Source organism: Hypomesus transpacificus, chromosome 18 (assembly GCF_021917145.1).
Source record: "Hypomesus transpacificus isolate Combined female chromosome 18, fHypTra1, whole genome shotgun sequence".
NCBI lineage: Eukaryota > Metazoa > Chordata > Actinopteri > Osmeriformes > Osmeridae > Hypomesus > Hypomesus transpacificus.
Window position 1 is genome coordinate 7932145 of NC_061077.1, and position 24998 is coordinate 7957142.

Genomic DNA, 24998 nt, shown 5'->3' on the forward strand with positions numbered 1-24998 from the left:
ACAGTTAAGTAGGCTAACCTGTGGCCTGCAAAGCATAAAGTAGTATTGGTAGTTGTTGAATGTCATGTTGAATGAAAACAGATTGCTTTCAGTGTTTGTTCAGTTTAGTGCATATTGGTTTGTAGCTCTGTAGTAGCCTAATTCTTCCCAACACAGACAAACTAACCCAAACAGATGCGTGTTGGCAAGGTGTTTCAGGATTCAAGTCTAGTAAGAGCCTGGTACTCCGAAACCATTCACTAGAAGTGGCCGATTTACAGGATAAAGTTACTCTGTGGTTTGGTGTTCAAATCAAATTCAAAGAATTCAATACAAACACTTATCTGTCTTTGTAATGCTGACTACAACAATCCAAGTCAAGTGCCTAATTATGCGGTCCATCCATGTATGGGTCTCCAGACTTTGCATCTTCATACATATACAAACATCGTGAAAATTCCTTCTCCCCTGTTGGAACAATTGAACTTGATGGCCCTCTTCACACCTTGTGCCCCACACGATCTGAGGGGAGGTCACATTTGGAGATGAAGGTTGGAGCTTCCTGTATGTCTGTAAATATAGTAAACCGGTTTTAATGCCATGCTCAGTTTCATTTTCTTATTATATGTTTCACGTTGTAGCCTATTAATGTTTTTAGTATTGCATGCAGTTTTATTTTACGGCAACTGCCTTTATAATTTGCTTCACTGAATTAATGTGTATTGTGTGTTGTGTATTGTATCGATTGTTAAACAAAATTGGTACACAAAATACATATTTTTAAAGGCCTACATTTATCAATTCAGGTTACGGGTTATCTTGTAGCCTATAATTTAACAAACACGGGGGATACACTGTCACTGACCTGATCGGATCTATTTATGCCTCTTCATCATGAACATATGCATTTGAAACTGCTATAGGAAGAAAAGTGGGGCCCTTGAGTCATTATTTTATTCTGGCTTTCCAAGCTCCGTGCAGTTCACCGCATCCTTTTCACCGTCCATTTTTATAGGCCTACTTGAATCGTTAATCTCTTGGTGTTGGTTGAACTGTAGTGAACATGCTGGCATTTATACTGATGCCTCTATTGATACTCTTACCTACTAGATATACACAATGTTTTTTACTCGAGGATAGGGTAGGCCTACACATTTTAAAGCTGTAGTCAGATATTATCAACGACTTTATTCCCTGCCCTGATATCGTCCTCCAGGGAAAACGCTATTTTCCCGGCCTTGCAAAAACTTATTTTATCAATTCCACTACAATAACGATACTGTATCAGCAGTTACATCTTTTACAAAATATGTATTGAACGTCCGACAACTGTACTAAACATTAGCAAACCCTTGACCCGATCTTACTGTAATAAGCAATATGTAAACAGATGTTCTGATACAAAGAAATCCATAACAAACTGAGAAGCATGACAATGTTGTCTAGTCTCCCCTTTTAAGGTACCACAGTAACAGTTCACTTACATCCAAATGCAACAATTACCATAGCATGTCGTGTGTCAAGCTCAGTGTTTTCTATACTCTGTGGCCACAAGGTCAATTGAACGAGATCATGTTAAACATGCAAAGATAGCATCATATTATACACACAAAAGATGCACTGCTTGTGGGTGTTGCATACTATGTTTTGTCTTATTCCAATTTGATTCCCAAGTTGCATTCAATTTGCAAGTAGTAATATTTATGTATTTTCATTTATATCATATATTCTTTTAATCTGTCTGTTATATCAATCCAACTGTAGAATTGTAGTATTCACACTACCTTTATAGTTATACAAGTTGTTGTGTCTCAACAATATATAAAAACTGAGACTTGCTGCATGTTTAGGATGCAGAATTGCTTACTTTGTTCAAGCCCTAAAATCTGTCTAACTTTTTTCAAAGCAACAGTTGTTGTCAAGCTACCCAGTCCACAGTGCTGGTTTCCCCTGTGAACAATACGGTCTGTCAGCAGGAACCACTGTTTTCTCATTCCTGAAGAGGATATGGCCAAGAAACAGGAAGTTGTCTGAAAACAGCACTGTTTTAGACACTGTGACTGTGACTAAAACCTAACTTGAATCTAAAGTAGCTGAATATGCAATAGGAAACAAAGACGTTGACTTCCAAGCCACAAGTCAACAACCACATTAGTAACAAAGTGACAGTTTCACAGTTTTAACGCCATTGGCTTTGTTGCCATAAAAAGCCGTGATATCTGTTTTTCTCCCAATTCACATGTAAGTGTACCATCGCTGGCTCACCTAGAGTTCTAGATGTACAGATGTTTGTCCTGGATAGTCCTTACCCAGTCTGGAGGTCTGAGGGCAGTCACATGGTGACAGTGTAATCCTCTCTCACATGCAGACGTTGAGTCTTCCTACTGAGCCCCTGTCAACCTTGTGACTTACTTCAGAAAGAGTACAATCACATGCAATCACAAACAAATACATACACACATTAACTTTTTAAATACTTACATTTAAACATAGTATACTACATGTTTACATGCTTCAAGTTAGGATATTTTGTGCCCCACGTACATACTGTCTTTCTTTCAACATGGACAGAAATAAGAGCATATAGATATAGTACTTAAACATGTGTGCATACATCTCATTTTAGTGTTATTCAGGAAAAGGCCCTGACACTACCTAGGAACAACTTTCACTTGCTTATCTGTGTTTTGGTGACTAATGCTTTAAAGAGAGCATGCAAGGTTTAATCCCATATTACTGGAGTTAAATCATGTGAGCATCTGACTCTCCCACAATGCCAAGAAGAGGCTCATGGCAGCACTCAGAAATAAACAGGCTTGATAATACTGGAGATAAGAGTGGACTATAATGTCATGTAAATCTTCATCCTGGCATGGGTCATGGTATGACATTGGAGAGGAGATACAATGTGCGAGGGAAGCTCCAGTGAGACTAAATCCCCTTTCTTGTCAGGCCAATTTTGTAAACTGGATCCTCTTGGCAGAAGCTTATAGCCAAACTTTGTGAACCATTCTAAACGTTACCCTTTCTTACATAATACCTGGTCCAACAAAGTTGCAGCAGATACACATTTAATCTACGGCGCTTCACAGGGGATAATACAGTCTCAATACAGTCAAGTCTCAAATGACAATGATTGAAAAAACAAAATCATTATTATTGGCGGCATGGTTGAGGGTCAAAATTATGTTAGGATTTTGTGAGGGAACATGAAAGGTAAGTTATTACTGTGACATAAGCCATAAAGTGTAAAGGTCAGTGATAAGTGTGTTTGTGTGTCTGAGAGAAAGAAAGAATGGGAACAGAGATCGAAAACATAAAAGAAAAAGAGTGAGGTTGAGACTGATAGTTTGCTGATCAGTCTGTGGTTCATTTTAGAGCATTACAGCACTGTATTAAACTCTCCCTGGTGATAATCCTATTTAGCAAATTAAGACATTAACAGTGGTGAATCATGTCTACCATCCGTCAGTCTGTCATGCAGGCACACAGACCCTCAGACTAGGTCACAAGTCAGCTGTATACTGTGAAAAAGGACAAAAGTACATATAATTGACTCTATTTAACTCTAAGGTGTTACTTGACTCTTGTGTATTTCCTTGTCAGCAGTTTATTTTGATATGTTGTGGTAATTCAGTTGGTAATTCAGTTGATGAGAATCTTCACCTGTGCTGCATTGACTCCGCTACTTACCTTTTTCTGTGATACCTACCAGAAGTTTTCCTGATTCTTAACAGCTTTTACTTGTTATTTTCATGTTCAGACTGTCATTTTGGATTCAACATTTGTTTTTTGAACTTTTGCCTGTCCTTGGATTCTGACCTGCCTGCCGTCTTTGTACCTGTTTGCTGTGTGAATTACTAAACCCTCACTTGTAGTTTTTTTGGTCTGCAAGTGGTCTGAGTATCTCCTGCCAGGATTAATATTCACATAGTTCCATTTACAGCCCTGCAAACATGTTTCAGCCTGGATAGTTGCTTGATGGGAGAAAGTTCAATCCTTTTGTCAGACAACATGACAGATGAAGGATAAGGCACAGCCTTGTATGTTTAAAAAAAAAAATGTCCATTGTATTTGTCAGTTCTCAGGGAAACATTAACTCCATTGGATCAGTTGCAGGTGAATGTTAAGGGAGGAATTATAATCAAACAAAGAGTCGTGTCTACTCCCACACAGTGGTGTTGACTACAGAAAAGAAAGACATGAGAAAAATGGGAGAGGTAGTAAATTTCCACTAGCTAACAGTCTTTGGCCCTGTTCAGAAGGCAGCAAGACTGTAGATGCAACCAAAGCCACAATCTAGTGTATTCTCAGCCCTTGAGGAGGGTCAGAATATGGATGTAATGTCACATGATAACCTTCTGCATCCAACTCCAGCAGACCATGGCTTTTACAGTGAACCAGAAAAGGTACAAGGGATGAAACAGGAGTTTAAAGGAACCATTTGTCCCACCCATTGACTGAGGTCTCCTTACTGCTCTGTCCCTCAAGGAGAGACGAATGTCACTGTGGCCTCGAGAATGAGTCAGCCTTGTGATGAATCAGAATCCTGGTTGTTTTATTTTACCCTTTATAACATTTGACATTAATCATTTTCATGGTATGGTAGGAGTAATCCTCTTCCTCTCTGCTTGGTCCCTGTCTTTGTTGATCTTCATTTTTGCTTCAAAACACTAGGAAATTGTTCTGGTAAACAATGGTCTTTAAGAGAATGGTCGAGATGTCAGCGCCCGCTCTTACTGGGCATGATTCATGACCACTGTGAGAAAAATGCAGTTGTTATTAAAGAACACAATGTCTGTCTAGTGAGGTCATAGCTGCAACATGGGGTTTCTCAAGACAATTGTCTTGTTTTTATTTTGTAATGCAATGTTACAAATGATTATGTATCAGTAAATTAATGGTTGGATACAGAGTGGTTGGATAACCAGGGTCTGTTAATTGAGTTGTTTTTGTCTCATCATCTTATGTTGGGTGGTATCCATAAAATAGGGAAGCATGAAAATGATGCAGAAATTTGTTGAGGTCTGGTATTCTTGATCCATCAGCTCTTCATGTCCGTTGCCATGGCAATTGTTTTACACTTGGAGAGAATGGGAGCATTCAGGAGTGGAGGAATAATATGCAAGGTTCTTTCTTATTATGCCTGAAAAATGCATCAAAATGCATTACTTGTAACTTTCCAATGAAAACAGAACAGTGTCAGATCGGACATAACACAATGACACACAAAAACGTATTCACCCATCACTTCATTCATTTCTATTTAGAGAATATGCGGTATATAGTCTAAGGACGTGAAGCAGTACCGTCATTTTCTGAAAAAAAACAAAAAAAAACAATTATAAGGGTATGCTTAAGCCTCATAAAGATTCCCTTGTCTCGCCGTATTATAAGACGACAAACTGAACTTTCCCATCACCTTTGAGCCCAGAACCAGGAAGTTGCTTAGAAACAACTATAAAGAATGTGTAAAAGCAACTCGCTGGGGTCGTAACAAATTGTGTTGTTTACTCTCGTCTTTAGAACATGTAAGCCTTAAAGACTCTTGGAGCACAGCCAAGGATTTGGTCTTCTGATGGATTGAATTGGTGTTTAGGTTGATATATGCTTCAGTATGTTTTCTCAGCCTTGGCCACAAATTACTCCCTGTTGTGCTTTAAGCCTTTTCTGTTCCAGACACTACCAAGAAAGTCTTGGAACATTATGATGACATAGATTTTGCCTTACCTCTGTGTTCCTTTGAAATAAGAATGAAGCCTTTGTGGGGAAACATAATGCACTCCCAATGCACACACATACACACACATACAAACCTTGAATTATGCCACCTTAAACAAATAACCATCCTTCACCTCCTGTTGACCTTCTCCACACCTTTGTGGGCTCCTGACAAACTACGGCTGAAATGAGAAGGAGACAAGTTACTGGTCGAGTGCCAACATGGACTCCTTCTCATGAGTAGAAAGCCTTGGTAACAAGGGTAATGTCTTACATTTGCACATACACAAGCTGAATGTCTGTGTCCATGTAATGGTTTTTGCTGATTGACAAACATCTTTACTTCAAGATAAAGCAGACTTTCAAGATTATCGGGGGATTGGCGCTATCTTGAGGTTCCTGCTGAAACTGCAGAAGTGGCAAACGTCACCATTCTGTCAATGTTAGAGGACGAATGAATGTCAATCAATTTTAAATACAACTTTAGGATGTAATGAACATAAACTTGTTGTTATTGTTATATTTCATTTCACTACTAAGTTTCTTGGAATTCCAAAACACTGTTACAGCCAATGGTAACAATATGCAGGATTAAAGCATTAGAAAACCACTATGTCCTCAACCACCTTCTGCCATGTTGGTTTAGGATTTACATATCAGAAATCACTAACATTACAATGGGGAACACAGTGGGTCAGTTAGCTCACCCCACTTAAATTGTACTTCTTAGGGGTCCTCCATTAGACCCCATTGCAATCGTTAGTATAAAAAAAATTGTTATCCATTGTTACCTGGGTAAATTATGCACTGAATATAAGCTTCCCCTACATCTCACTTTACAGCCAAACAATCTATAACTGTTCAGTGGTGACTTTGTGTTTCGATACATATAAAAAATACATTCATATTTTAAGAAATATAAATATATTAGAATGCACCAAAGTGGAATGTTAGAACCAAACCAGAACTGAGTTAAGATGACCTGTTACCCAGTCAAAATAAATGTTTGTATAATACTTGCATCATGATTGTCATAATTATCAATCATGTATGCACAGGTGCAACACTGTAAATTAAATACTTGAAATTATCATTTGGGCTGTACTTTATTGTCATGCTGATGCTTTAAGAAGCAGGTAGAGGTTGTACCCGGAAATCAAATGGGGTAATCCCTGTGGTTCTCAACATGTTGAGACCATGTTGAGCATGGATTACAAATGACATCAGTTTTGTGTAATCAAGTAATGTTAAGATATACCAGATTGGAGCTAATTGAGGGTACCCTCACTCTGAAAGCACTTGAGCACATTCATATAAATCTTTTAAACGCAAAGGAACATTTCTCACGTAGATTATTTTAGTTTTTGACATTAAAAAAATTACTTATCAAAGGCTTTCTCATTCATTACAAACAATAGAGGAACGGCTGATTTATTTTTCTTTTAAATCAAAATGATATTCAGCAATGTAGCTATATATTATCCATACAATACAGAATACATGTATTTATATGATATAGAATACCTTAGTACATATATTATAAATGATACAATGTGTATTATATGGGTACTTTATAAAAACATTAGCATGCATTTAAAACTACAAATAATGATTTTGATGATATGACACTCATATTCTGCCAAATTAATTAAATAAGATGCTACCTCAGAAGTGCTTTTTGTGGCAAGAGTTTACCACATACTTACAAATTGGTATATTAAATATACTACAACTACAAAATCTGCAGTTTTATCCATCAATATTTCTTTTGTTTTATATTTCTGTGTAACTCCCTTTCACAATACAAAACACTTCATAAAGCCTTTCTCCTTCCACACTGGGACCCAATGCACATAAATCCCTGTTTTGGCCTCCCCCTTTAGCACTCCAGCCCGATGCTGGACAGAAGACTCTCCAGGGCGTCCAGTTTCTGGTTAGCCTCTTCGATGGCGCTGAAGGTCTGGACGTTGCTGGCGATGTGGAAGCGGATGTCGTCCACCAGAGGAATGGAGTCTGTCTCGTGTCTGTCCTCTACCGCCCCAGCATCCTCTTTGATGATCTCAGCAAACTCAACCTGTTCAACCAACTAAGACAAAGAAGAGGTTTAGATGGTAGGTAGAAAATATTGCACTCAACTTTATCCTAAGTATTTCAGCATCTTTAAACATTCACAGTGGAAACTATTTTTTTGTAAAAACATTTTGTTTAGAAGGATCCCCATTAGCTCTACCCTAAGACAGAGCTACTTTTAGTGGGGTCCACATATAAGACTTACAGACTAACAACAAACATTTGAAACATACATTACAATACCAATATCTAACATTTAAAACATACATTACATTACAAGCATTGTAATGTAACATTGTCTCTACTGGCCTCAGACGAATATGACATGGGTATTCTGCAAAGTTCTAGAGTGTGGTTACAAAGACTCACTGACCTTTTCTATGATCTTGGCCATGTATTCTGTACACTGGTCCTCCAGACGGGACAGGTGGAAGAGCCTGGCTGTTTTCCATATGTACACTACGTTGTCCTCACACAGTGTCTGGGCCAGGGTCTTCCCACACAGGCGCTTCAGGCCCGGGAGCAGGTACATGTCAGCCACACACAGCACATCATACACATTCTCTGTAGTCAGCTGGACATACACACACACAAGACGGACATCACAATCAGACATACTCTGCATGATATACTCTGAAAGCAACAAGGCAGTAATTAATATCTGATCTAGGTAAAGCTTTGTGGTTGTGAAGGCCAACTAACGTCTGTGTCATCGCTGTAGATGTAGTAAAGGAGGCAGATAAAGATGTTGTGGGGGATGTTGTGGAGTGTGAGAACTGGGGTGCTGGGCTGGGATTGCATCATTTCTCCCTCACTGAAGTGGTCCTCCAGCAAGGCTTTGAAATAGTCACTACGTCCACAGAAAAAAGCCTAGACACAGACATGTAGGTGAGGAGTGGAAATAATCAGTTTATGATATGATGTGTCATATCCAATGTGCCGTGCTCTCTGTAATAGCACACAATGCATACCTTATGACACAGGAAATTAAAACTTTCAACCCGGAAGCATATGTCAGCGTAATCAGGGAAGTTGTCGATTCTGTTAAAGGGAAGCTCACCAAATCCAACCTGGAGAAAAAAACAAAACAAGGACCATATACTCCAATGAGAAAACATTACATTTTACATTTGTAATATATTTAATAACTTCAAAATCAATATATGTGGATGCTGTTTTATTTACATTATAGGCAAATGAAGCACATGCAAGTGTTAACACATAAAAAAAACATTATCCCGGAGAATTACAGCTTGCCAACTCATTAAATTATTCCCCTCAAATGCCCAACAAACAACTCCAGTGACTTTGGATTGTGTATGCTTAATTGTCATCATGCACACACAATTGCTAATGAAAGGTCACAGTCATGATAGCAATCTTACTCTGAGCTGTGACGGGACAGCACAGTCTGCCAGCAGTGCCATTTCCCCCTGAAGCTGGCAGTTCTGAGGCTCCAGAGTGAGCACCTTCACACAGGTTCCAGGCTTATTGGACACTACGGGAGCCAGAGAATCACCACATAAATCCTCACACACGCCTGTAAAAGGTACTTTAACAGAAAAAAAAGCAGTTGGGGGGACGGGCTTACCAAACCCATAAACCTGTTTGCATTTGCTCTCCAGTTCGTCAATAAGGTCTACCATTTTGCACTGCTTGGCCAGTCGTTTGCAGTCCTCAACATGGCTCACATCAATATCCATACGTCCTTAACATGGATATAATAAGACAGAGTCAGAAATATGGCACTGCAAATATAGTTAGACCACATCAAACTGGAAAAAAAGCAGCTTTACAGATCCTTTGGTAGAGTCTTACCTGTGTAAATATATTGCAGGATGGCCCCAAATGCTGCCGGGTTGATCTGAAACAGGCAATATTTACATACATAAACTTTTTAGCATACCAATGCTAAAATGATTATTATAGAAAATTATAATTTCATTGCGATTCAATATAAATCCAATGATTAATAATACCAGTAATACTATATGATAACAATGTTTTTAAAGATCAACAAAACGCAGTCATGCCATTCAAGGGGAGGCTGATGTAACATGACACCTACCAGTGGATGTTTGAGGGCGATCATGTTCTTCCCGTTCCATTTGGTCTCAAACATGGCAGAGAAGTACTCGGAGCGGGCACTGAGCACACAGCGGTGAGCATGGAACGTCTCGCCATGAACCAGGAACGTGACATCACTGAACTGACCTTGCTCCAGCAGCCTGAGTACAGAAAGATGGAATGGGATGTGTGTGTGTGTGAGAGTGATTGAGTAAGAGAAATAGAGAGTAATCAGGGTTGAGGATGATGGGAAAAACTGCCAACCTGCCAACCACAGACTTGAGAAGTTTTTTATATAACAAGGGGGCCTTAACTCCTTACATGTTTAGAAAGTGGTCATAATAGTCCCGCTGCATGGTTTTGGCTGTGATACACTTGTACTCCTTGAGCAGACGTCGGATGGAGTCATTCAGAGAGCCATACATACACCTCTCACCATCAAACGTGTTGGCTTCACACTTTGCTCCTGTATGTAAAGAAGAATCCATTATTTCACCTTTTCGTGTACCCTCTCATTTATACTTAACATTTTTGGCATTGCCCAAAAATTGCACCATCTTTTGTATATAGGTTTCCAACTTACCATTAGCCAACATGTACTGGACTAGTTCCTCATGGCCACAGAGACAGGCATAGTAGCTGTGGAACCAAAGTGGTGTAATTAAACAAACATTAAAGGTTAGTAACCATAAATAGTTAGCAACCCAACAGGTTTACATGCTAAATTTAACAATCTATGCAGCTGACAGTTGACTTATGATGATGCATCCTCTGACAATGATACTTACAGTGGGGTGCTGTCCCATTTATCCCTTACATTGAGTTCCACATCTCTTTGTTCAACAAGGTACCTGTAACAAAAAAAACAATAACTACAATAGCTGCAAACATAGAAAACCCTTAGTCTCAACAAGTTTACTAACCATCCACAATAATTCAAAGCTTGTGAGCAGAAATCTAGTGAATAGATACTTATTAGATCAAACAAATCCTATGTCGTAACTCTGCCTAACACAAATTGCAATCATTACTTACTTGGATTTATTTTTTGCAAGTCAGGATGGGACTTATTTAAAACTTGACCTACTTAACTAGTGTATGTAGCCTACTTAACTAGCATGACAGTATGCATGCTAGCTACAAACATACTTTTGTGAAACATAGCAAAGCCAGCTAGCTACAATTCTTACTTGAAAAGTTAACACAAACCAAAATGATTGTTATGCAATTGGCACACATATTAGCTAGGTAGCTCCAAACCAACAAAGCATAAATATACCTGACTCTCCAAATGTCGCCCTTTCTGCAACTTGTAAACAAATCGTATGCGTCCATCTCCGCAACGTTTTAGAATCTCTGTAATGCATTGAATCGGCCTGTCTAGTGGACAGGTGAAAGGTAAATAGTGAACTTGGCTACAAAAAAAACAATTATTCGTTTTAAGGGTGAGTTTAGCTAATGTGTTGATCGCTAGTTTCATGGATTTTTGGCTGACGTTGGTTGACGCGTCTATTAACAAGTCAGGTGACTAGACGAGGGCGGATCCAAAACAATCTGTTTTCCGGTGTTGTGCCATCAGATGCATGGCTTCCATGAGAGGCAACCCCTCGCGGGGGGAGCGAGCGCGAACCACTCGGAATCAAAGTGAAGGATTTCACTTGATATCGCAACCAAACGGAGGGGAGACAGATGTCTTATTGTCTCACAGTATACTTTCTTTGTTATAGAATTCAAGAGAAGAATGTCTGTTATCTGTGTAAATAACATATGTCATTTTCATCACAAAATCCTTAAAACTCGTCATTCAAACCGTATAGTAACGAACGCAAACCAACATTCTTGCTCCACGACATCACATTCTGAGGAAATATATCACAGCTATGATTACCAAAAGAAATGCATTTTGTTTAGCAGGTTCAAAGTATTTCATGTCTCTTCATACTAATGTATAGGTTCAAAGGCATGCAGGTCTGCCAACCCCCCCCCCCCCCCCCGCCCCCCAAGCGACATTTCACGTATGTTTGTATTAATTCTTGTCACGAAATGCACCCCCTGCTAACTCTGACTAGGAAAGTGTTACATGCCTGAAACTTACTTTGGTTACTCATATTAGTCCCCTGAGTGTAAGAATAATTTAATGCTGGGATATACGGAATGGGGGGGTGGATTACAGGGCAGGCCTTGTTTTCCGTGTAAATTTCATGCATGTGACACTTTCCTAATCAGAAATTACAATTTGACACAATTGCTTCAAAGTTGTCAAACTGTCAATCTTGCATTCCTTGAATTACTATCAAAGTCACAGCAAATCTGTTTGGGTGGATGCTGATGACAGATACCTTTAAAGTGTACCTGCCATGTGTACCTGTCAAACTGCAGGTGTGTTTGTTAGTCAATCTCTAGTAGGCTAACGGTGAGCCAGTAGAAGTGTGTCGCGGACATAGTTTACACCTAAATGTCAATTTAATTACAGACGTTAGTGGCTAAGCAGAGGCTAAGATCATAGAACTGTAAAACTTCAGGACTTTTTTTAAGATACACGCAAAACAACAGCGCGCTCTAGCGTCTCCTTTACAAAATACAAATCTCCCACAATAACGTCACGTTGGATTGTGAAAGGTCGCGAGAACTCACTAGAGATTGCAAGATTTTCAACATGGCAGTCAGTAAGTTGGTTTTAGAGGGAAGAATAAGTATTATAAGCTTTACCTTAGGACTCGGTGTGGTTATAATTCCCCTTATCAGAACATTCTTTGGACATCTTGACTGGGTATTTGACTATCTTACAGAAACAAGGGGGAAAATAGCTATTTCTGTGTACATAGCTGTTATCAATGGCCTCTTACTGATCATATACAAGGGACCTCTTTATAAGGTAAGCATACCTAGCTAAATATTAACCTGTTTTCAAGCTACATTTTCAAACATCAACGTGCCGCACTTCGAAAATGTATTGCTTGCCGGCTACTAGTTTAACGTAATAACGTAGCTAGGGTAGGTACCTTAGTGAGGGCTAATCCCATTATTTGAATAGGATAGAGACAGCTGTCAACATGATGAGCTAAAGATAGAGGTGTTAACCAAATGACTAGCTTAGGCTGTTGTTGTTAACGTATTCTGGATTTAAACCAAATTGTTGGTACCTGGTTGGCATAATGGGTGGGCTTTATAATTTTTTTTACTGCTATACACATCTAGCATGTGTGTTGCTAGTGGGTAAATGCTCTCTTTAGCTGGGTACATTCAACTTTACTTCCTGTTCCCGTAGGTTGCTGTAAGAGCATGCTTCCTTGGTTTTACATTTGGGTGTGGCTTGACAATAAGCTGTTCCCAGACGACATGGACACATTTTGGCTGGTATGTAAACAAACAATCTACACACACACACAGAGAATATATATTGTATCAGCATTGTAGTGTTGATAATGTATCAGTGCCATTAATACCTCAACATTGCAGTAATGTAATGTTGGTACTTCCAGGCAATGGAAATGTGAGATGCTAAGAGTGTCGGAGAGAATTTCCACTAATGCACTTGTATGATTGCAGGTACATGTGCTCCCTATCTTTCTTCCACTACTCTGAGTACTTGGTAACAGCCATAATTAACCCTCGTAGTCTGTCCCTGGACTCCTTCCTGCTCAACCACAGTGTGGAGTACACCTTGGCTGCTGTGTCCTCATGGGTGGAATTCACCATAGAGAAGCTGACTGTACCAGGTAACTTTAGGGCAATACTAATTTCCATTTTTATTAATCAACTAAACATTGCTTTCAGTTGCGCTGGTTAGGTCTTTGTAGTTGTTTACAACTAGAAGTATATGCATGGAAAGTATGTCAATTTCCTTATTTCATTTTGAGCAAATATGACCATAGAAAAGTATGGAATTTCCATTTGTGTCATAAGTCAGTCGGTGTGCTTGATTTTCTTTCATGTCAACAACCATCTATAACTTAGTGACATCATTCAGACTCTACTCATCTCATTTACCAAGATGTTTATGTTGAACTGATGGATCCTCTTGGTGGCGTGGAGAGACAGGTCCTGTTGACACTACAGTGGAAAGAATCCCTCTATTGCAAATCTCGCACTGCGTTCATTGATATTCTTCTTTCTCAGAGCTGAAGCAGCAGACCTGGGTCAGTGTGGTGGGACTTCTGATGGTGATGTGTGGGGAGGGCCTGCGCAAGTCTGCCATGCTGACTGCCGGCTCCAACTTCAACCACATAGTCCAGAACGAGAAGGCCCAGAGCCACGTGCTGGTCACCACCGGGGTGTACTCCTTTTTCAGACACCCCTCCTACGTGGGCTGGTTCTATTGGAGCATTGGCACACAGGTGTGGCTACCAGGCTAATTGATATGCTTTGTCATACCACCAACCATCTCACACAAACTGTCCATTATGACAATGTCAAGTTCAGATTTATCGCTGGATGTCAAAGGCCTGCTCTTATTGGTTATATGAACTTGAGTCATTCTCTACCTCCATTGAAAAATATGCCACAAAATAAACTAACGGAACCTTTCCCCCCAACATTTCAACAGTGAACCATTAAACAATGTTCACTATTAATTATATTTTCAATTATTTTATGTTTCAGGTGATGTTGTGCAATCCAGTTTGCATAGCGGGATATACACTAGCTAGTTGGCGCTTCTTCCGTGAACGTATCGAAGAGGAGGAGATCTCTCTCATACATTTCTTCGGGGAGGACTACCTTGAGTACAAGAAGAAGGTGTCTACCGGCCTGCCGTTTATCTCAGGCATACGTGTCGGATCCTAGGTGAACAAGATGGGTCCTGGACATATAAACACGAGCAGTCAGGCACTCTGAGGGGCAGCCCTGGTCAGCGTGTGGCTTTGCCCCCCCCCCCCCCCCCCCCCCCCCCCCCCCCCCCCCCCCCCGGCCGCCCCTGTGGGCATAGAACTCATGGAGGCCCTGACACCTATAGTCATGGTGGACAATAGAGCCCTCATAATATTTTCAATGGTTTGATATGGTTTGGACAGGATAAAAAGAAAACAAATATATATATTTGTCCACACATTGCACCACTTTTGTTCTGCAGTATTTAGTTTGGTTTGTCTAAATAGACATTTAAAGTTCTGTGTTATAGTGACATTTTCTGACATCTGCAATTTTTGCAGGATGCTACTAGAAATGCACATTTTTCTGTTGTCCTTCCAGACCAGTTGAGGACATGCAGTAGATCCTGCATTGATTTTAGCTTTGGTTACTGAATCAGAATTGCTGTAATAAGCCGTGTCTGGTGTTGCTCATCCTTCTGGTGTCTAAAGAGATTTCACTATTGGGCTTTACAGTTTACAGCATAATATTCCCCACTAAGTAATTCACAATAAATACAATTTATTCAGTTTGTACAGTAATACACAATGAAATTACGGCCTACATATTCAGACACAGCTGCACAATCACACATTTTTTGCTCCGTGGTTTGGGAATCAATAAGATCTGATATGTATGAAGTTCTGAGTTTGTGGATTACAGAAACAGACATTGACAATCTATTCCGTTTTTTTTGTATACATTTTTTTATCACAGACTTCTGTAAAAAAATAATATGCCGGAACAAATGGATAATTAATCAAGCGTGTCCACTAAATGATTGATAACATCCACATATAGACATACGCAGTTCTTGTTCATTCTTGGGTCTCAAAGCACTTTAAGTTGAATAAGGTCACCTCATGACAAAACTCCCCCCATCCCTGCTCCCCCTGCTGCCTCATGTGTTTTATCTTGACACTTGTAGCAGAAGGATTGTAGTAGCAGAACATGTTAATGATGAACATGTTAATGATTAATGATGTAATTTTTCTTTACGTACCACAGCAATAGTGTCTTGTTTATCTAGAAGTTATGTCGACCCTTCATTCATTTATTTGTGTCTCCTTACACTCACTGTGTATCAAAAACACCAAAATAAGCATTCCTACGGCTGACGAGTTCAGAGAGCTGAGGTTGTTATCATACCAACAAGCTCACCTCAATTTGGCTCACACCTGAACTGCTGCATGACTCAGGTTCACCTGAGTGTGGCTGAAAGCTCACCTCTGCCCTCCACTTTGGGCCCAGACTATATGGACCACAAAGTGCGTGCATGTGTGTCTGACAGAGTGCTTGACAGGACTGTCCAGCACAGTTATTTGTGAATAGCACTGAAAAGTGTGGGATATATGAAATCATAATTGAGAGCATCTATAATAAATATAAAAGCACATCTAGTTGGCTTATGATATAATGGTTAGCTGCGCCAAGCATGGTGCACCTAAAATAATGGCTGTGGTTTGCAGTGCTACAGCATAAAGTTCATTTCAGATAAATGAGAATTGTACTTACAGATTACTAATAGTGTCTGTTTTGGAGTGGTTACTGTGCATTTATTCAGATGACTAAACGTGTACTGAGCAACACTGTTCTATGAATAAACACTTATAAAAAATAAAACATTTCTTAGAAGATAAAGGTGTTTTAGTGGAGTGCAATATATTTAATAAGTCACTGTTACCCTACTATTCCTTACAGTGTCATTCTCTGTGTCCTTTAATTGAGGTACATTATAATTCTTGAAAATTATACCATTATGGGGAAGTTAACATTGATCTTTATTTGTACTTTAACAAGCTTCAGCTGTCTATTTGCCACATGGAAGTCCTCTTTCCCCCCATCTTGTTCTACTTTTGTAATAACCTATACTCCTAATTGATCAATGTAAAACAGTATAATCACTGAACAGTTTCTAGGTTACTAGAACATTGTAAGGTGTTGCTTTTTAGTTAGTTACATAATTCATGCTTACATAAGGAGAAGTGTTACCGTAAATTAGGCTTATACTCTGACACCATATTCCATGAAAGGTAATTTTGACAAAATGTTATGTGCAGCTATCTAGTTGCATTGTTCTGCTCTGCTAGAAGGACATCTCTATCCAACTGGCAGTCTCCATCGTGTTCTGCTTCCCTGAACAATAGAAATCCTTGTTCTTAAACAAGGCCTCATCTGATGGGTTGCTAATGCAGTTGTCATCAGTGACAAAGGAGAGGTCATTCTTGTTGGAGAAGTCATTCCTGCTGCAGTAAATAATGGTTACTGCATGCACTGTCCCATTAAAATGATTAGCTCATGTTGTCGTCGACATACAGTATATTACCTGTTGTGTTGTGTATCAGTGGCCATTGTGGCCATTGTACTGTCCTCATAGATCTTCAGCATGGCCTCTGTGCGGTCATCTTTTAGCTCCTTAGGACCCTTAAGTCTGCGATGATAAAGGAATCATGAAAAGAGAACTAACTTCCACTAAAGTTATACAAGTACATAGTTTAACAGACATTAGTCTCTTGACAAACTCATCTTATTAGATAGTGACAACATCTAATAGTAATGGTCCCATGTGGTTCATCGGAGGTTGCGCTGTTTGGATACCTTGGTTCCAGTCGTTCCTTCACCTTGGCAATTGAACTGATGTAGGGGCCAATTTGCTTAGCAATAGTGGTCAGGTAACTGTTCTCCTGCTTTAGTTTCATCAGATCGTGAAGTTGAGCTGGAATCAGACCAGACACACATAATGATCATTTAACCCTGTTTGGTTTATGGTTTAGAAGAAAAAAAAGGATTAGTTAGTTTTACCTTCATATATTTCCTGTTCATTCACAACCCTCTGATATGTTTCTTCCCAGATCTAGATGAGGAAGTAGAAATAGAAGATGAGCCTTGTCAGTGTGTGCTAGGTTACAATAAAAACACAACATCTTACCTCCTCAAATATGGCCCTCATGAGTTCCACAGAGGAGTACTCAGCAGAGATCTGTCTGTCCATCTGTATAGAGTGGTCCAGGATCTCAGCCATGGTGTCTTTCCTGATAAGTGAGTGGTGCTTGGTCAGATCTCTGTGGGTTTCCTGAACCTGGTCCTTCAGCTGTTGGATCACAGTCTGTAGCCTCTGCTCACAGAAACAAAAACACAGCAGGAATTAAAATCTCCTCTGTTCTCATACTAAATGAGATCGTAGCTATGACGTCTAGTTGGCCCCACCTTGTAGCTGTTCTCATAGTTGCAACAGTGATCGGTAAAGGGAGTGTCCCCGCCCTCAGACAGGAGGACCTTGGTGCTGATGTAGCGATGGGCGGTAGGCTTCCTTACTGCTGAGGGTCCCAGGGACATGTCACTGATGGCAGGGGAGTGGCAGGCCACAGACAGGGAAGATTGCAGGCTGAGTGGACCAGGGGGACATCAGGGATTTCATTGGAGCTATACATGTATCTCAAGGTGGAATTAAAAACATATTTCAAAAGGTGCAGTGCTACTTACAGACCACTGGCATTGCTTAACCCCAAACCAGACACACCACCAGTCATTGAAACAGAGCGTCTTTGGCCTAGTAGCAACAGAGACTCCAGGCAGCGGGCAAACTCTGACCGATACTCTGTGTTTATCTAAACCAGAGGACAAAATAACCAAGCACAAAGTAAGTATGGAGAGTAGTAAAAATACACACCATACATATACATGATTGTATTCTTCAGTAACAAAGTCAGTGTTGAGTACCTTGCTACTTTGTGCAGGTCTCAGTCTGTGTGGCAGCTTTACAATCTTTTTGAGACGTTCCATAAGTTGCTAGAAATGATTGAGTCTGTCAGTTAAATAAATGTATTACTAATACGCGATCCAAACTGTCAGTGTATGCATTGGACTACACTTACATAACCCATGTCTAGAAACTCAAACTTGTTGGCTGAACTTAGGAATGCAGAACAGGTGACTAGATGAACCTGTAGGTTTAAGTGACGACAAATGGTTTGTGAAAAATGGATGCTGGATGTTCAGTGCGGCACTTTCAAAGCCAGTTTAGACACGTTACCTGTAGAGTAGGTAGTAGGGCGGCCAAATGAGACAGCTGTTCTTTAAAAGCCCTTTCTTTCTCCTCATGCTGGCTGTTAAAAACAGTGAAGAGTTTGAATTGCACGGATCGACAGCTGGCATACTGTATGCCACATCAAATGACAAACATATTTTTATTCTCATTTGATTTACATCCATGCCTTTTGTATAGCCTCTGCCATGCTATTAATTGCTGTGCACATTTGATACTGGTTTTGAATGTAGAGCCATGCAGGCTTGACATAAACTGCATCTGACACATGATAATTGATTTGGCTTTTATCTGTATCCTTGATCCATTCTGGCCTGTGGCCAGACAGATCTTGTATGGAATGGGGAGTAAGGATACGCTGCTGAAATGTCAAGATCTTTAAATGTGTAACAGGATACATGGGAGACAGGCAGGCACAAGATGCCCTGTATCGATGTCATACTGTACTATCGGGCTTTATTTCCTGCTTCGGGAGAACATTAGGTTGCAGTAATTTATAATTGCTAATGGAAACCATGGAATGACTAAGGACGGGTGCTCTCGTTTTATTCAAACAATGATTGTCTGGAACATCAAAAATAGTTTGTAATATACAATAAGTAATATTGTTAGAAATCATATTGTTGTATATTTCCCTATGTCTTTAATTGTATATAGATATATTGACGTATATGTATTAATGTAACTGTATTCTGCTCCATTTCATGATATTCTATGCCAGATTACTATTGCTGTTATGGAATCTATTTATTCTTACCTTTGTGCTGCTTTCAGGAGGATTTTCTTTCTCTCTGCCAATTTTTCCTTAAAATAAAAATCTGTATTCAAGTATTAACATCCACACACTTTTAGAAAGGTTAAAAAGAGTGACATCTTGTGGTAGAACTGAGTTATGAAACAAAGCGGCTTCTAAATTGAAATGAACCAGGGTTCATTTTCAGTTATGTGCATTCATCAAAACAAGCCCTATTTTCACACCTGCATGTTGTTAAAAAGAGTACTTATGGCATTCTCCTCCTCTTCCACATTGGCACGGACCTCTCCTATCATTGCCTTGAGCAGAACAATGGCCTCCCTGGCTGAGGTTTGCAGTTCCTTCACCGCCTGTAACAAACAGGTTTTACAATATGAGAACATTGAGCTGCAGTCTGGCCAATGTTGATGCAAACAACACTTGTTGGATCAAGCAACATTTTTGTTGGCATTTCCATGCTTTATTGGAAGTTAAGTATGATAGGAAAGGCATTGAGAAAGATAAGGGAAGACATGTAGCAAAGGGCCAAGGCCAGATTCGCACCCAGGACACCGCGGTAAGGCCTCAGCCTACATGGCACGTGCACTTATCTGGTGAGATACCGGGGGCGATCATGCTGAAATTTAATTTACCTAATTCCACAAGTTAAGAAAGTGGGTTACAAATGATAACTTTGCATTAAAGGGTACACTTACTAGGACGGCCTGGTCCAGTTTTTCACAGCCTTGCATATATGCTGTTTCAATATCAATGCAGTGTGCCCTGCTTTCCCTTTATGGAAGACCGACACACACATATAAAAACATTAATGTATGGACACTAGATACTGTAAATACGCATCAGTAAATAGAAAAAAAGTTGCACACAAATGTATCCACATACACTTGCATGTCTCTGAAACAGTTGATGCATAACATTGACTTCTTCTCTGTGGAAAACATAATGTACAGTTCCTCATGGAGGGCTATTGGAAGAAAGATACAATTCACAGTGTAGAATTAGACTTTCTGGAGAACAGAATTGTAATTAAGAAGCTTTGTAACATAATCCATCTACTTTTTTACTTTTTTAAGATATTTGTGAATATGATGACGGGAGTTTATACTCACAGCACTTTTTGTGGGCCTCCTTTGTGCGCTTGGCCAGGGAGACAATCTCATGACTGGAGAACATCTTGGCTTTGTGGGTGCTTTCCTTACATTCTCCACACAGCGGTTGGCTACAAGTGTTGCAATAATACATGGTATCCACATCCTGTCAACACAAAAAATATATAAGATCGGTGTTACTGATTTGAAAAGTTGAAAAGACCTTAGACAGGAACGTTGCGTAAATGTATGACAACACCTGTTTTTTGCACTCCAGGTCACAGTTGGAACACTGAACAGTTTCCTCACAATCCGTAGAGTTATCCACCAGGAACTTCAAAAGACGGTCCTCTGGAGGCAAAGCACTAAAGCCTTTTACACTGGACTGTTGCCTGTACATGAAAGAACATGATCATTTTAATTTCTGATGAACAATGGGCGTCCTTGTACAGTGACATCCTGCATAGTAACAAGGTGCAGTGAAACAAATAGACCTGGAAAGGTTTGTTCTATTAAATTAATTATTTGGCTATATAGAGAAGGATATTGCTTTGCAGCTGTTGTGCAGTTGTTGTACAGCTATTGTGCCATTGTTCTCAGCTTTACATCTACTATCCACTCCGATTACCAAGTCTTTCCCCATCCATGGTAACATGGCCACAAATAGCATCACACTGTTTGATGTCACTGACAAAAATAGCAACACACACTGCTAATTAAATGCTAATGCTAAATATAAATAAATAAGTAATTTATGTGCTCTAAGAAAGCACATGTATAGAATACCTTGCAGCCATTAAATAAACAACTTATTTACTTACTGAAACAAGTCACTGATCACCACTGTGCTTGTATGGGCTATATACATATACATAGTTCTCTGACGCATACAACAATATCATTTGCTCAGGTCAACACAGAAGACACAGGCAGGTTCTCAAGCATAACTAACTCAAACCTGTAGTAAACATTTTAAAACCTTAAGTTTTGACATTAAAAGTCTATAAAAATCCCAGCCATGCAGAGGGAGTTTACCAGGAGCGAAACCCCAACCATTACTTTGTGTTGTATCATACACAGAATCACAAAATTAACAATGTCAACAAAAACTCAGATGAATCATAGAAAATGATTTACATTAATAGTAAGGGACATGACACTTCAAATTGCCAAAGTAATTACAATATTTTACAGAAATAAATCATCCTCAGATGATGCTTCATTCATGCAAACCCCCTCTACCCCAATAAATGTATTTGTTTTACTTTGGACCTATTTGACTTACCCACAGAGAGGACAACTGAGGCGTCCCTCCACAGCCCTGCCTCGCAGACAGCTAGCACAGAAGGTGTGGTAACAGTCAAGAAGACAGGGGTGTTCGTATTGCTCATGGCACAAGTGGCACACCAAGGGGTGGCAATTGGCACTGTCTGGATCATATAAGTTTTCCAAAGGGCAGAAGATTCCTCCAGACATCTGAAATACAGCAACCCTCAGAAGTGGATGCTATCAGATACATTATGATAAGCTTCTTATTATAAGTAAGCAGCATGTCCTGTTTAGGCCATAACAACACAAATTTGATTCATGAACAGTGCTATACTGTGGATATAGATGATAAACATGGTACTTGAACCTTTCAATATAAATCTGTAACACAAACCAGCATATTACTTCTTTGTTATAAAAAAGGTATCGTAAATGTCCCTTCAACAACATAAACAGTTTTGTTATGAAAAAATCATTCAAGTAAACCTGGTTCTTTACCTTGCAACCGTCCTGTCTTCTGTCCCAAGCAGGAATGACAGATATGCAGAGGGTCACTGACGTCAAAGCGTAGCCATGGTAGTACCCAGCAGTTATTACAGTGTGGTGGGGGTATGAACGAAAGTGTGTCCATAGAACAGTAAGCAAATGACAAAAGAGGCTACACCTCTCATCTGTCAACAAGTGACCAAAATACTTTCCACCTCTCTAATCCCAGGAACCCCTCTGGAACATGGCAGAAACAGAGCCGCAGTCCAATTATTTGTGTCCATCAGTAGGCTAAACTGAATGATCAAATTACTATTAACTAATAATCTACACCCTACAATAATTAAATACACAAATGTGTTAATTTATAACTGAATGTGAATTTCAGCTGATTTAGTGTAATTAGTAAAACAAATCTACCATGTTGGAATGTATGACCGATACATACAATGTAAAGTAAAAAATTAACAAAAGATGTCACTTTTGTTAAGAGCACAATCCAGAACCAGGGCAATATAGAATCGAGCACCGGTAAGAGGATTGCATCGATTATATCTGTATTTGACCAACCAAAATGTAACGCACGCGCACACCGGGTTCTTCCTTTCTGCAAAATTCTTCGCAATGGCTCCCGTGGTGAGTCAAATCGCTTGCTATAAATAATCCCACAATATTAGTTTTAGGGTAAATACACGAACATGACTGGTCAGAGGCAGAACCGTAAAGTCTGCGCTTTTATACCAATATGTCAAGTTTGATCAATTACCATTGTGGACATCTTAGTTGGCTATAATAATCTGCCAAGCGAGGCCTGCAATATTTTGGCCTTTGCTAGTGCTACCTAGCTAGCTGGAGTCCACCACGTTGTCTCTTGGAATTGTTTGCAAGAGGGTTCATATGCCGGGTATTGTATTTTATTAGCTAGCGAGGGTTTATTTCGATAGCGTGTTGCTGCGTTACAAAAGTATTATTGGGATCTATAACTAACTGATGAGAAATCTTCGTCTTGATCGGCCAGGCTAGCTGACTTTCTGGCTAACGGTAGCTAATTCAAGGTAGCTAACTCAAGTTAGCTACATGTGTGCTTTCCCTGCTTGTAACGCCAGTAGAGTAATAGCAGTAAGGAAGTGGGTAGACCATCTGGAGTGCTGGCACTTGAATGCGCAAACTGTTCTGCGGCCATACATCAGAATGTATACCATAATCAACATGTCTTGCAACAGTAGATTTCAGATGTCTATTTGATTTTCAGAAGAAGCAGACCACTAAAGGTGGCAAGAAGAAGAAGCAGGTCCTGAAATTCACATTGGACTGCACCCACCCTGTTGAAGATGGCATCATGGACGCAGCCAACTTCGTCAGTACTTCTAATATTCTAGAAGTTTTGTTTTGTACTTAATACAAATTAGTTATTTTTTAAGTCTCGTTTAGAAAACTAAAATGTGTGTGCAATAGCAATGTGATGCTAGACCATTACTAGTTTATCGGGATGTGATGAAGGCTATTGACATTATTCTTGATAGTGAAGTCTTGCATTTAGTCATTTAGCCGGCGCTCTTATCCAGAGCAACTCCCAGTAAGTACAGGGACTTTCCCCCTAGGCAAGTAGGGTGAAGTGCCTTGCCCAAGGACACATCATGTGGCACGGCCGGGAATCGAACCGTCAACCCTCTGATAATAACCCGATTCTCTAACCGCTGAATAGTAACATCAGGAAATCAAATTGTGATAGGATAGTGTGTTTTTGATGTGGCTTGACAATGCTGAATCTACTGTAAATATTTGGTTTGTTCTCTACAGGAGCAGTTTCTTCAGGAGCGCATCAAGGTGAATGGAAAAGCTGGAAATCTCGGTGGAGGTGTGGTGTCCATTGACAGGAGCAAGAGCAAGATCACAGTTTCATCTGAGGTTCCTTTCTCCAAGAGGTAATGTAATATTTGTTATTATGCATCAGTGTATTGGTTTCCCCACTCAAGAAATCAAGAGAATAAATGAACATGGGGCTGCCCATAGTCTGTTTTGATTGTTTCCTTCTGCATTAATATAGCTATACACCTGTGGGTTACAAGGGGGCCTTGCTTTTTCTTTTAACTTTAACCACAAAATATTAATGTACACTGAACGAACAACCACTACTACAATTTAACATTTGGAGTGATAGATCCAGTAGTATCCACCCCTTTGTCTGGATTCAAAGTTTTGACTGCCCCGTCTTGTGTATTGTCTTTTTTGGGGGGCAAATTGATTTATAGCACCACTGAGATGACAGGAATAGGTCTAGGATCCATCTGACAGTCATTTGTTGTTCATTGACAGATACCTGAAGTATCTGACAAAGAAGTATCTGAAGAAGAACAACCTTCGTGACTGGCTGCGTGTTGTTGCCAACACTAAGGAGAGTTACGAACTTCGTTACTTCCAGATTAACCAGGATGAAGAGGAGGAAGAAGATGAGGATTAAACTTGTTTTGTACATTCAATTAAATTTAAAATAATACTACTTTTGTATTTTGGCGTTTAATGGTGATATTCTCAATTTTCTCCAGGTTTATGAAATGCGAATGTTTACCACCTGACCTCGTGCACAAGTTGCGTGATTTAAATGCTTTTCGCAATACAACAGAATTGATATATGTTCACCTTCATGAATTTTTTTTAATGTTATGGTTAA

The 24998-nt window shown here is 39.6% G+C and overlaps 4 protein-coding genes across 7 annotated transcripts; 2 read left to right on the forward strand and 2 right to left on the reverse strand.

Moving 5' to 3' along the window:
• Positions 1-6222: 6222 nt before the first annotated feature.
• Positions 6223-11365, reverse strand: abtb1 (ankyrin repeat and BTB (POZ) domain containing 1). Its single transcript, XM_047041096.1, has 12 exons — positions 11117-11365; positions 10626-10688; positions 10421-10476; positions 10159-10303; positions 9839-9998; positions 9589-9634; positions 9362-9478; positions 9156-9268; positions 8742-8840; positions 8473-8640; positions 8144-8344; positions 6223-7786 (listed from the first exon to the last, which is right to left on the reverse strand). Exons 1-12 carry the CDS (start codon positions 11170-11172, stop codon positions 7580-7582), a joined length of 1431 nt encoding a protein of 476 aa, XP_046897052.1. The 5' UTR covers positions 11173-11365; the 3' UTR covers positions 6223-7579.
• A 1097-nt stretch (positions 11366-12462) lies between these two features.
• icmt (isoprenylcysteine carboxyl methyltransferase) lies at positions 12463-14768 on the forward strand. Its single transcript, XM_047041151.1, has 5 exons — positions 12463-12712; positions 13106-13194; positions 13387-13556; positions 13957-14174; positions 14440-14768. Exons 1-5 carry the CDS (start codon positions 12494-12496, stop codon positions 14620-14622), a joined length of 879 nt encoding a protein of 292 aa, XP_046897107.1. The 5' UTR covers positions 12463-12493; the 3' UTR covers positions 14623-14768.
• Positions 14769-15382: 614 nt separating this feature from the next.
• On the reverse strand, positions 15383-22425 carry rnf207b (ring finger protein 207b). 4 transcript variants are annotated; one of them, XM_047041057.1, is made up of 18 exons: positions 22340-22425; positions 21858-22048; positions 20832-20964; positions 20594-20738; positions 20367-20448; positions 20180-20255; positions 19709-19834; positions 19488-19534; positions 18719-18791; positions 18561-18629; positions 18406-18474; positions 18169-18293; positions 17893-18025; positions 17615-17800; positions 17488-17539; positions 17284-17401; positions 17012-17116; positions 15383-16931 (listed from the first exon to the last, which is right to left on the reverse strand). In XM_047041057.1, exons 2-18 carry the CDS (start codon positions 22046-22048, stop codon positions 16772-16774), a joined length of 1890 nt encoding a protein of 629 aa, XP_046897013.1. In that variant the 5' UTR covers positions 22340-22425; the 3' UTR covers positions 15383-16771. The 4 variants fall into 4 exon arrangements, with proteins under 4 accessions (XP_046897013.1, XP_046897012.1, XP_046897011.1 ...); XM_047041056.1 differs by having other exon boundaries at positions 15383-16928; positions 17893-18070; XM_047041055.1 differs by having other exon boundaries at positions 17893-18070.
• A 471-nt stretch (positions 22426-22896) lies between these two features.
• LOC124481259 (60S ribosomal protein L22) lies at positions 22897-24824 on the forward strand. Its single transcript, XM_047041180.1, has 4 exons — positions 22897-22963; positions 23580-23684; positions 24128-24252; positions 24644-24824. Exons 1-4 carry the CDS (start codon positions 22952-22954, stop codon positions 24786-24788), a joined length of 387 nt encoding a protein of 128 aa, XP_046897136.1. The 5' UTR covers positions 22897-22951; the 3' UTR covers positions 24789-24824.
• The last annotated feature ends 174 nt before the right edge of the window (positions 24825-24998 follow it).

Excerpts from the sequence above, each read along its gene's own strand:
- LOC124481259 (XM_047041180.1), top strand. Across the intron at positions 23,685-24,127 it reads TCATGGACGCAGCCAACTTC|GAGCAGTTTCTTCAGGAGCG; the intron begins GTCAGTACTTCT and ends TGTTCTCTACAG. Across the intron at positions 24,253-24,643 it reads GAGGTTCCTTTCTCCAAGAG|ATACCTGAAGTATCTGACAA; the intron begins GTAATGTAATAT and ends GTTCATTGACAG.
- abtb1 (XM_047041096.1), bottom strand. The coding sequence starts at position 11,172 with ATGGACGCATACGATTTGTTTACAAGTTGCAGAAAGGGCGACATTTGG. Across the intron at positions 9,999-10,158 it reads TATGACCACTTTCTAAACAT|GCTGCTGGAGCAAGGTCAGT; the intron begins GTAAGGAGTTAA and ends TTCTGTACTCAG. Across the intron at positions 9,635-9,838 it reads TCGCCCTCAAACATCCACTG|ATCAACCCGGCAGCATTTGG; the intron begins GTAGGTGTCATG and ends TGCCTGTTTCAG.
- icmt (XM_047041151.1), top strand. The coding sequence starts at position 12,494 with ATGGCAGTCAGTAAGTTGGTTTTAGAGGGAAGAATAAGTATTATAAGC. Across the intron at positions 13,195-13,386 it reads ACATGGACACATTTTGGCTG|GTACATGTGCTCCCTATCTT; the intron begins GTATGTAAACAA and ends GTATGATTGCAG. Across the intron at positions 13,557-13,956 it reads AGAGAAGCTGACTGTACCAG|AGCTGAAGCAGCAGACCTGG; the intron begins GTAACTTTAGGG and ends CTTCTTTCTCAG.
- rnf207b (XM_047041055.1), bottom strand. The coding sequence starts at position 22,048 with ATGTCTGGAGGAATCTTCTGCCCTTTGGAAAACTTATATGATCCAGAC. Across the intron at positions 18,071-18,168 it reads TTAAGCAATGCCAGTGGTCT|CCTGCAATCTTCCCTGTCTG; the intron begins GTAAGTAGCACT and ends TGGTCCACTCAG. Across the intron at positions 17,117-17,283 it reads AAGGAACGACTGGAACCAAG|ACTTAAGGGTCCTAAGGAGC; the intron begins GTATCCAAACAG and ends TTATCATCGCAG.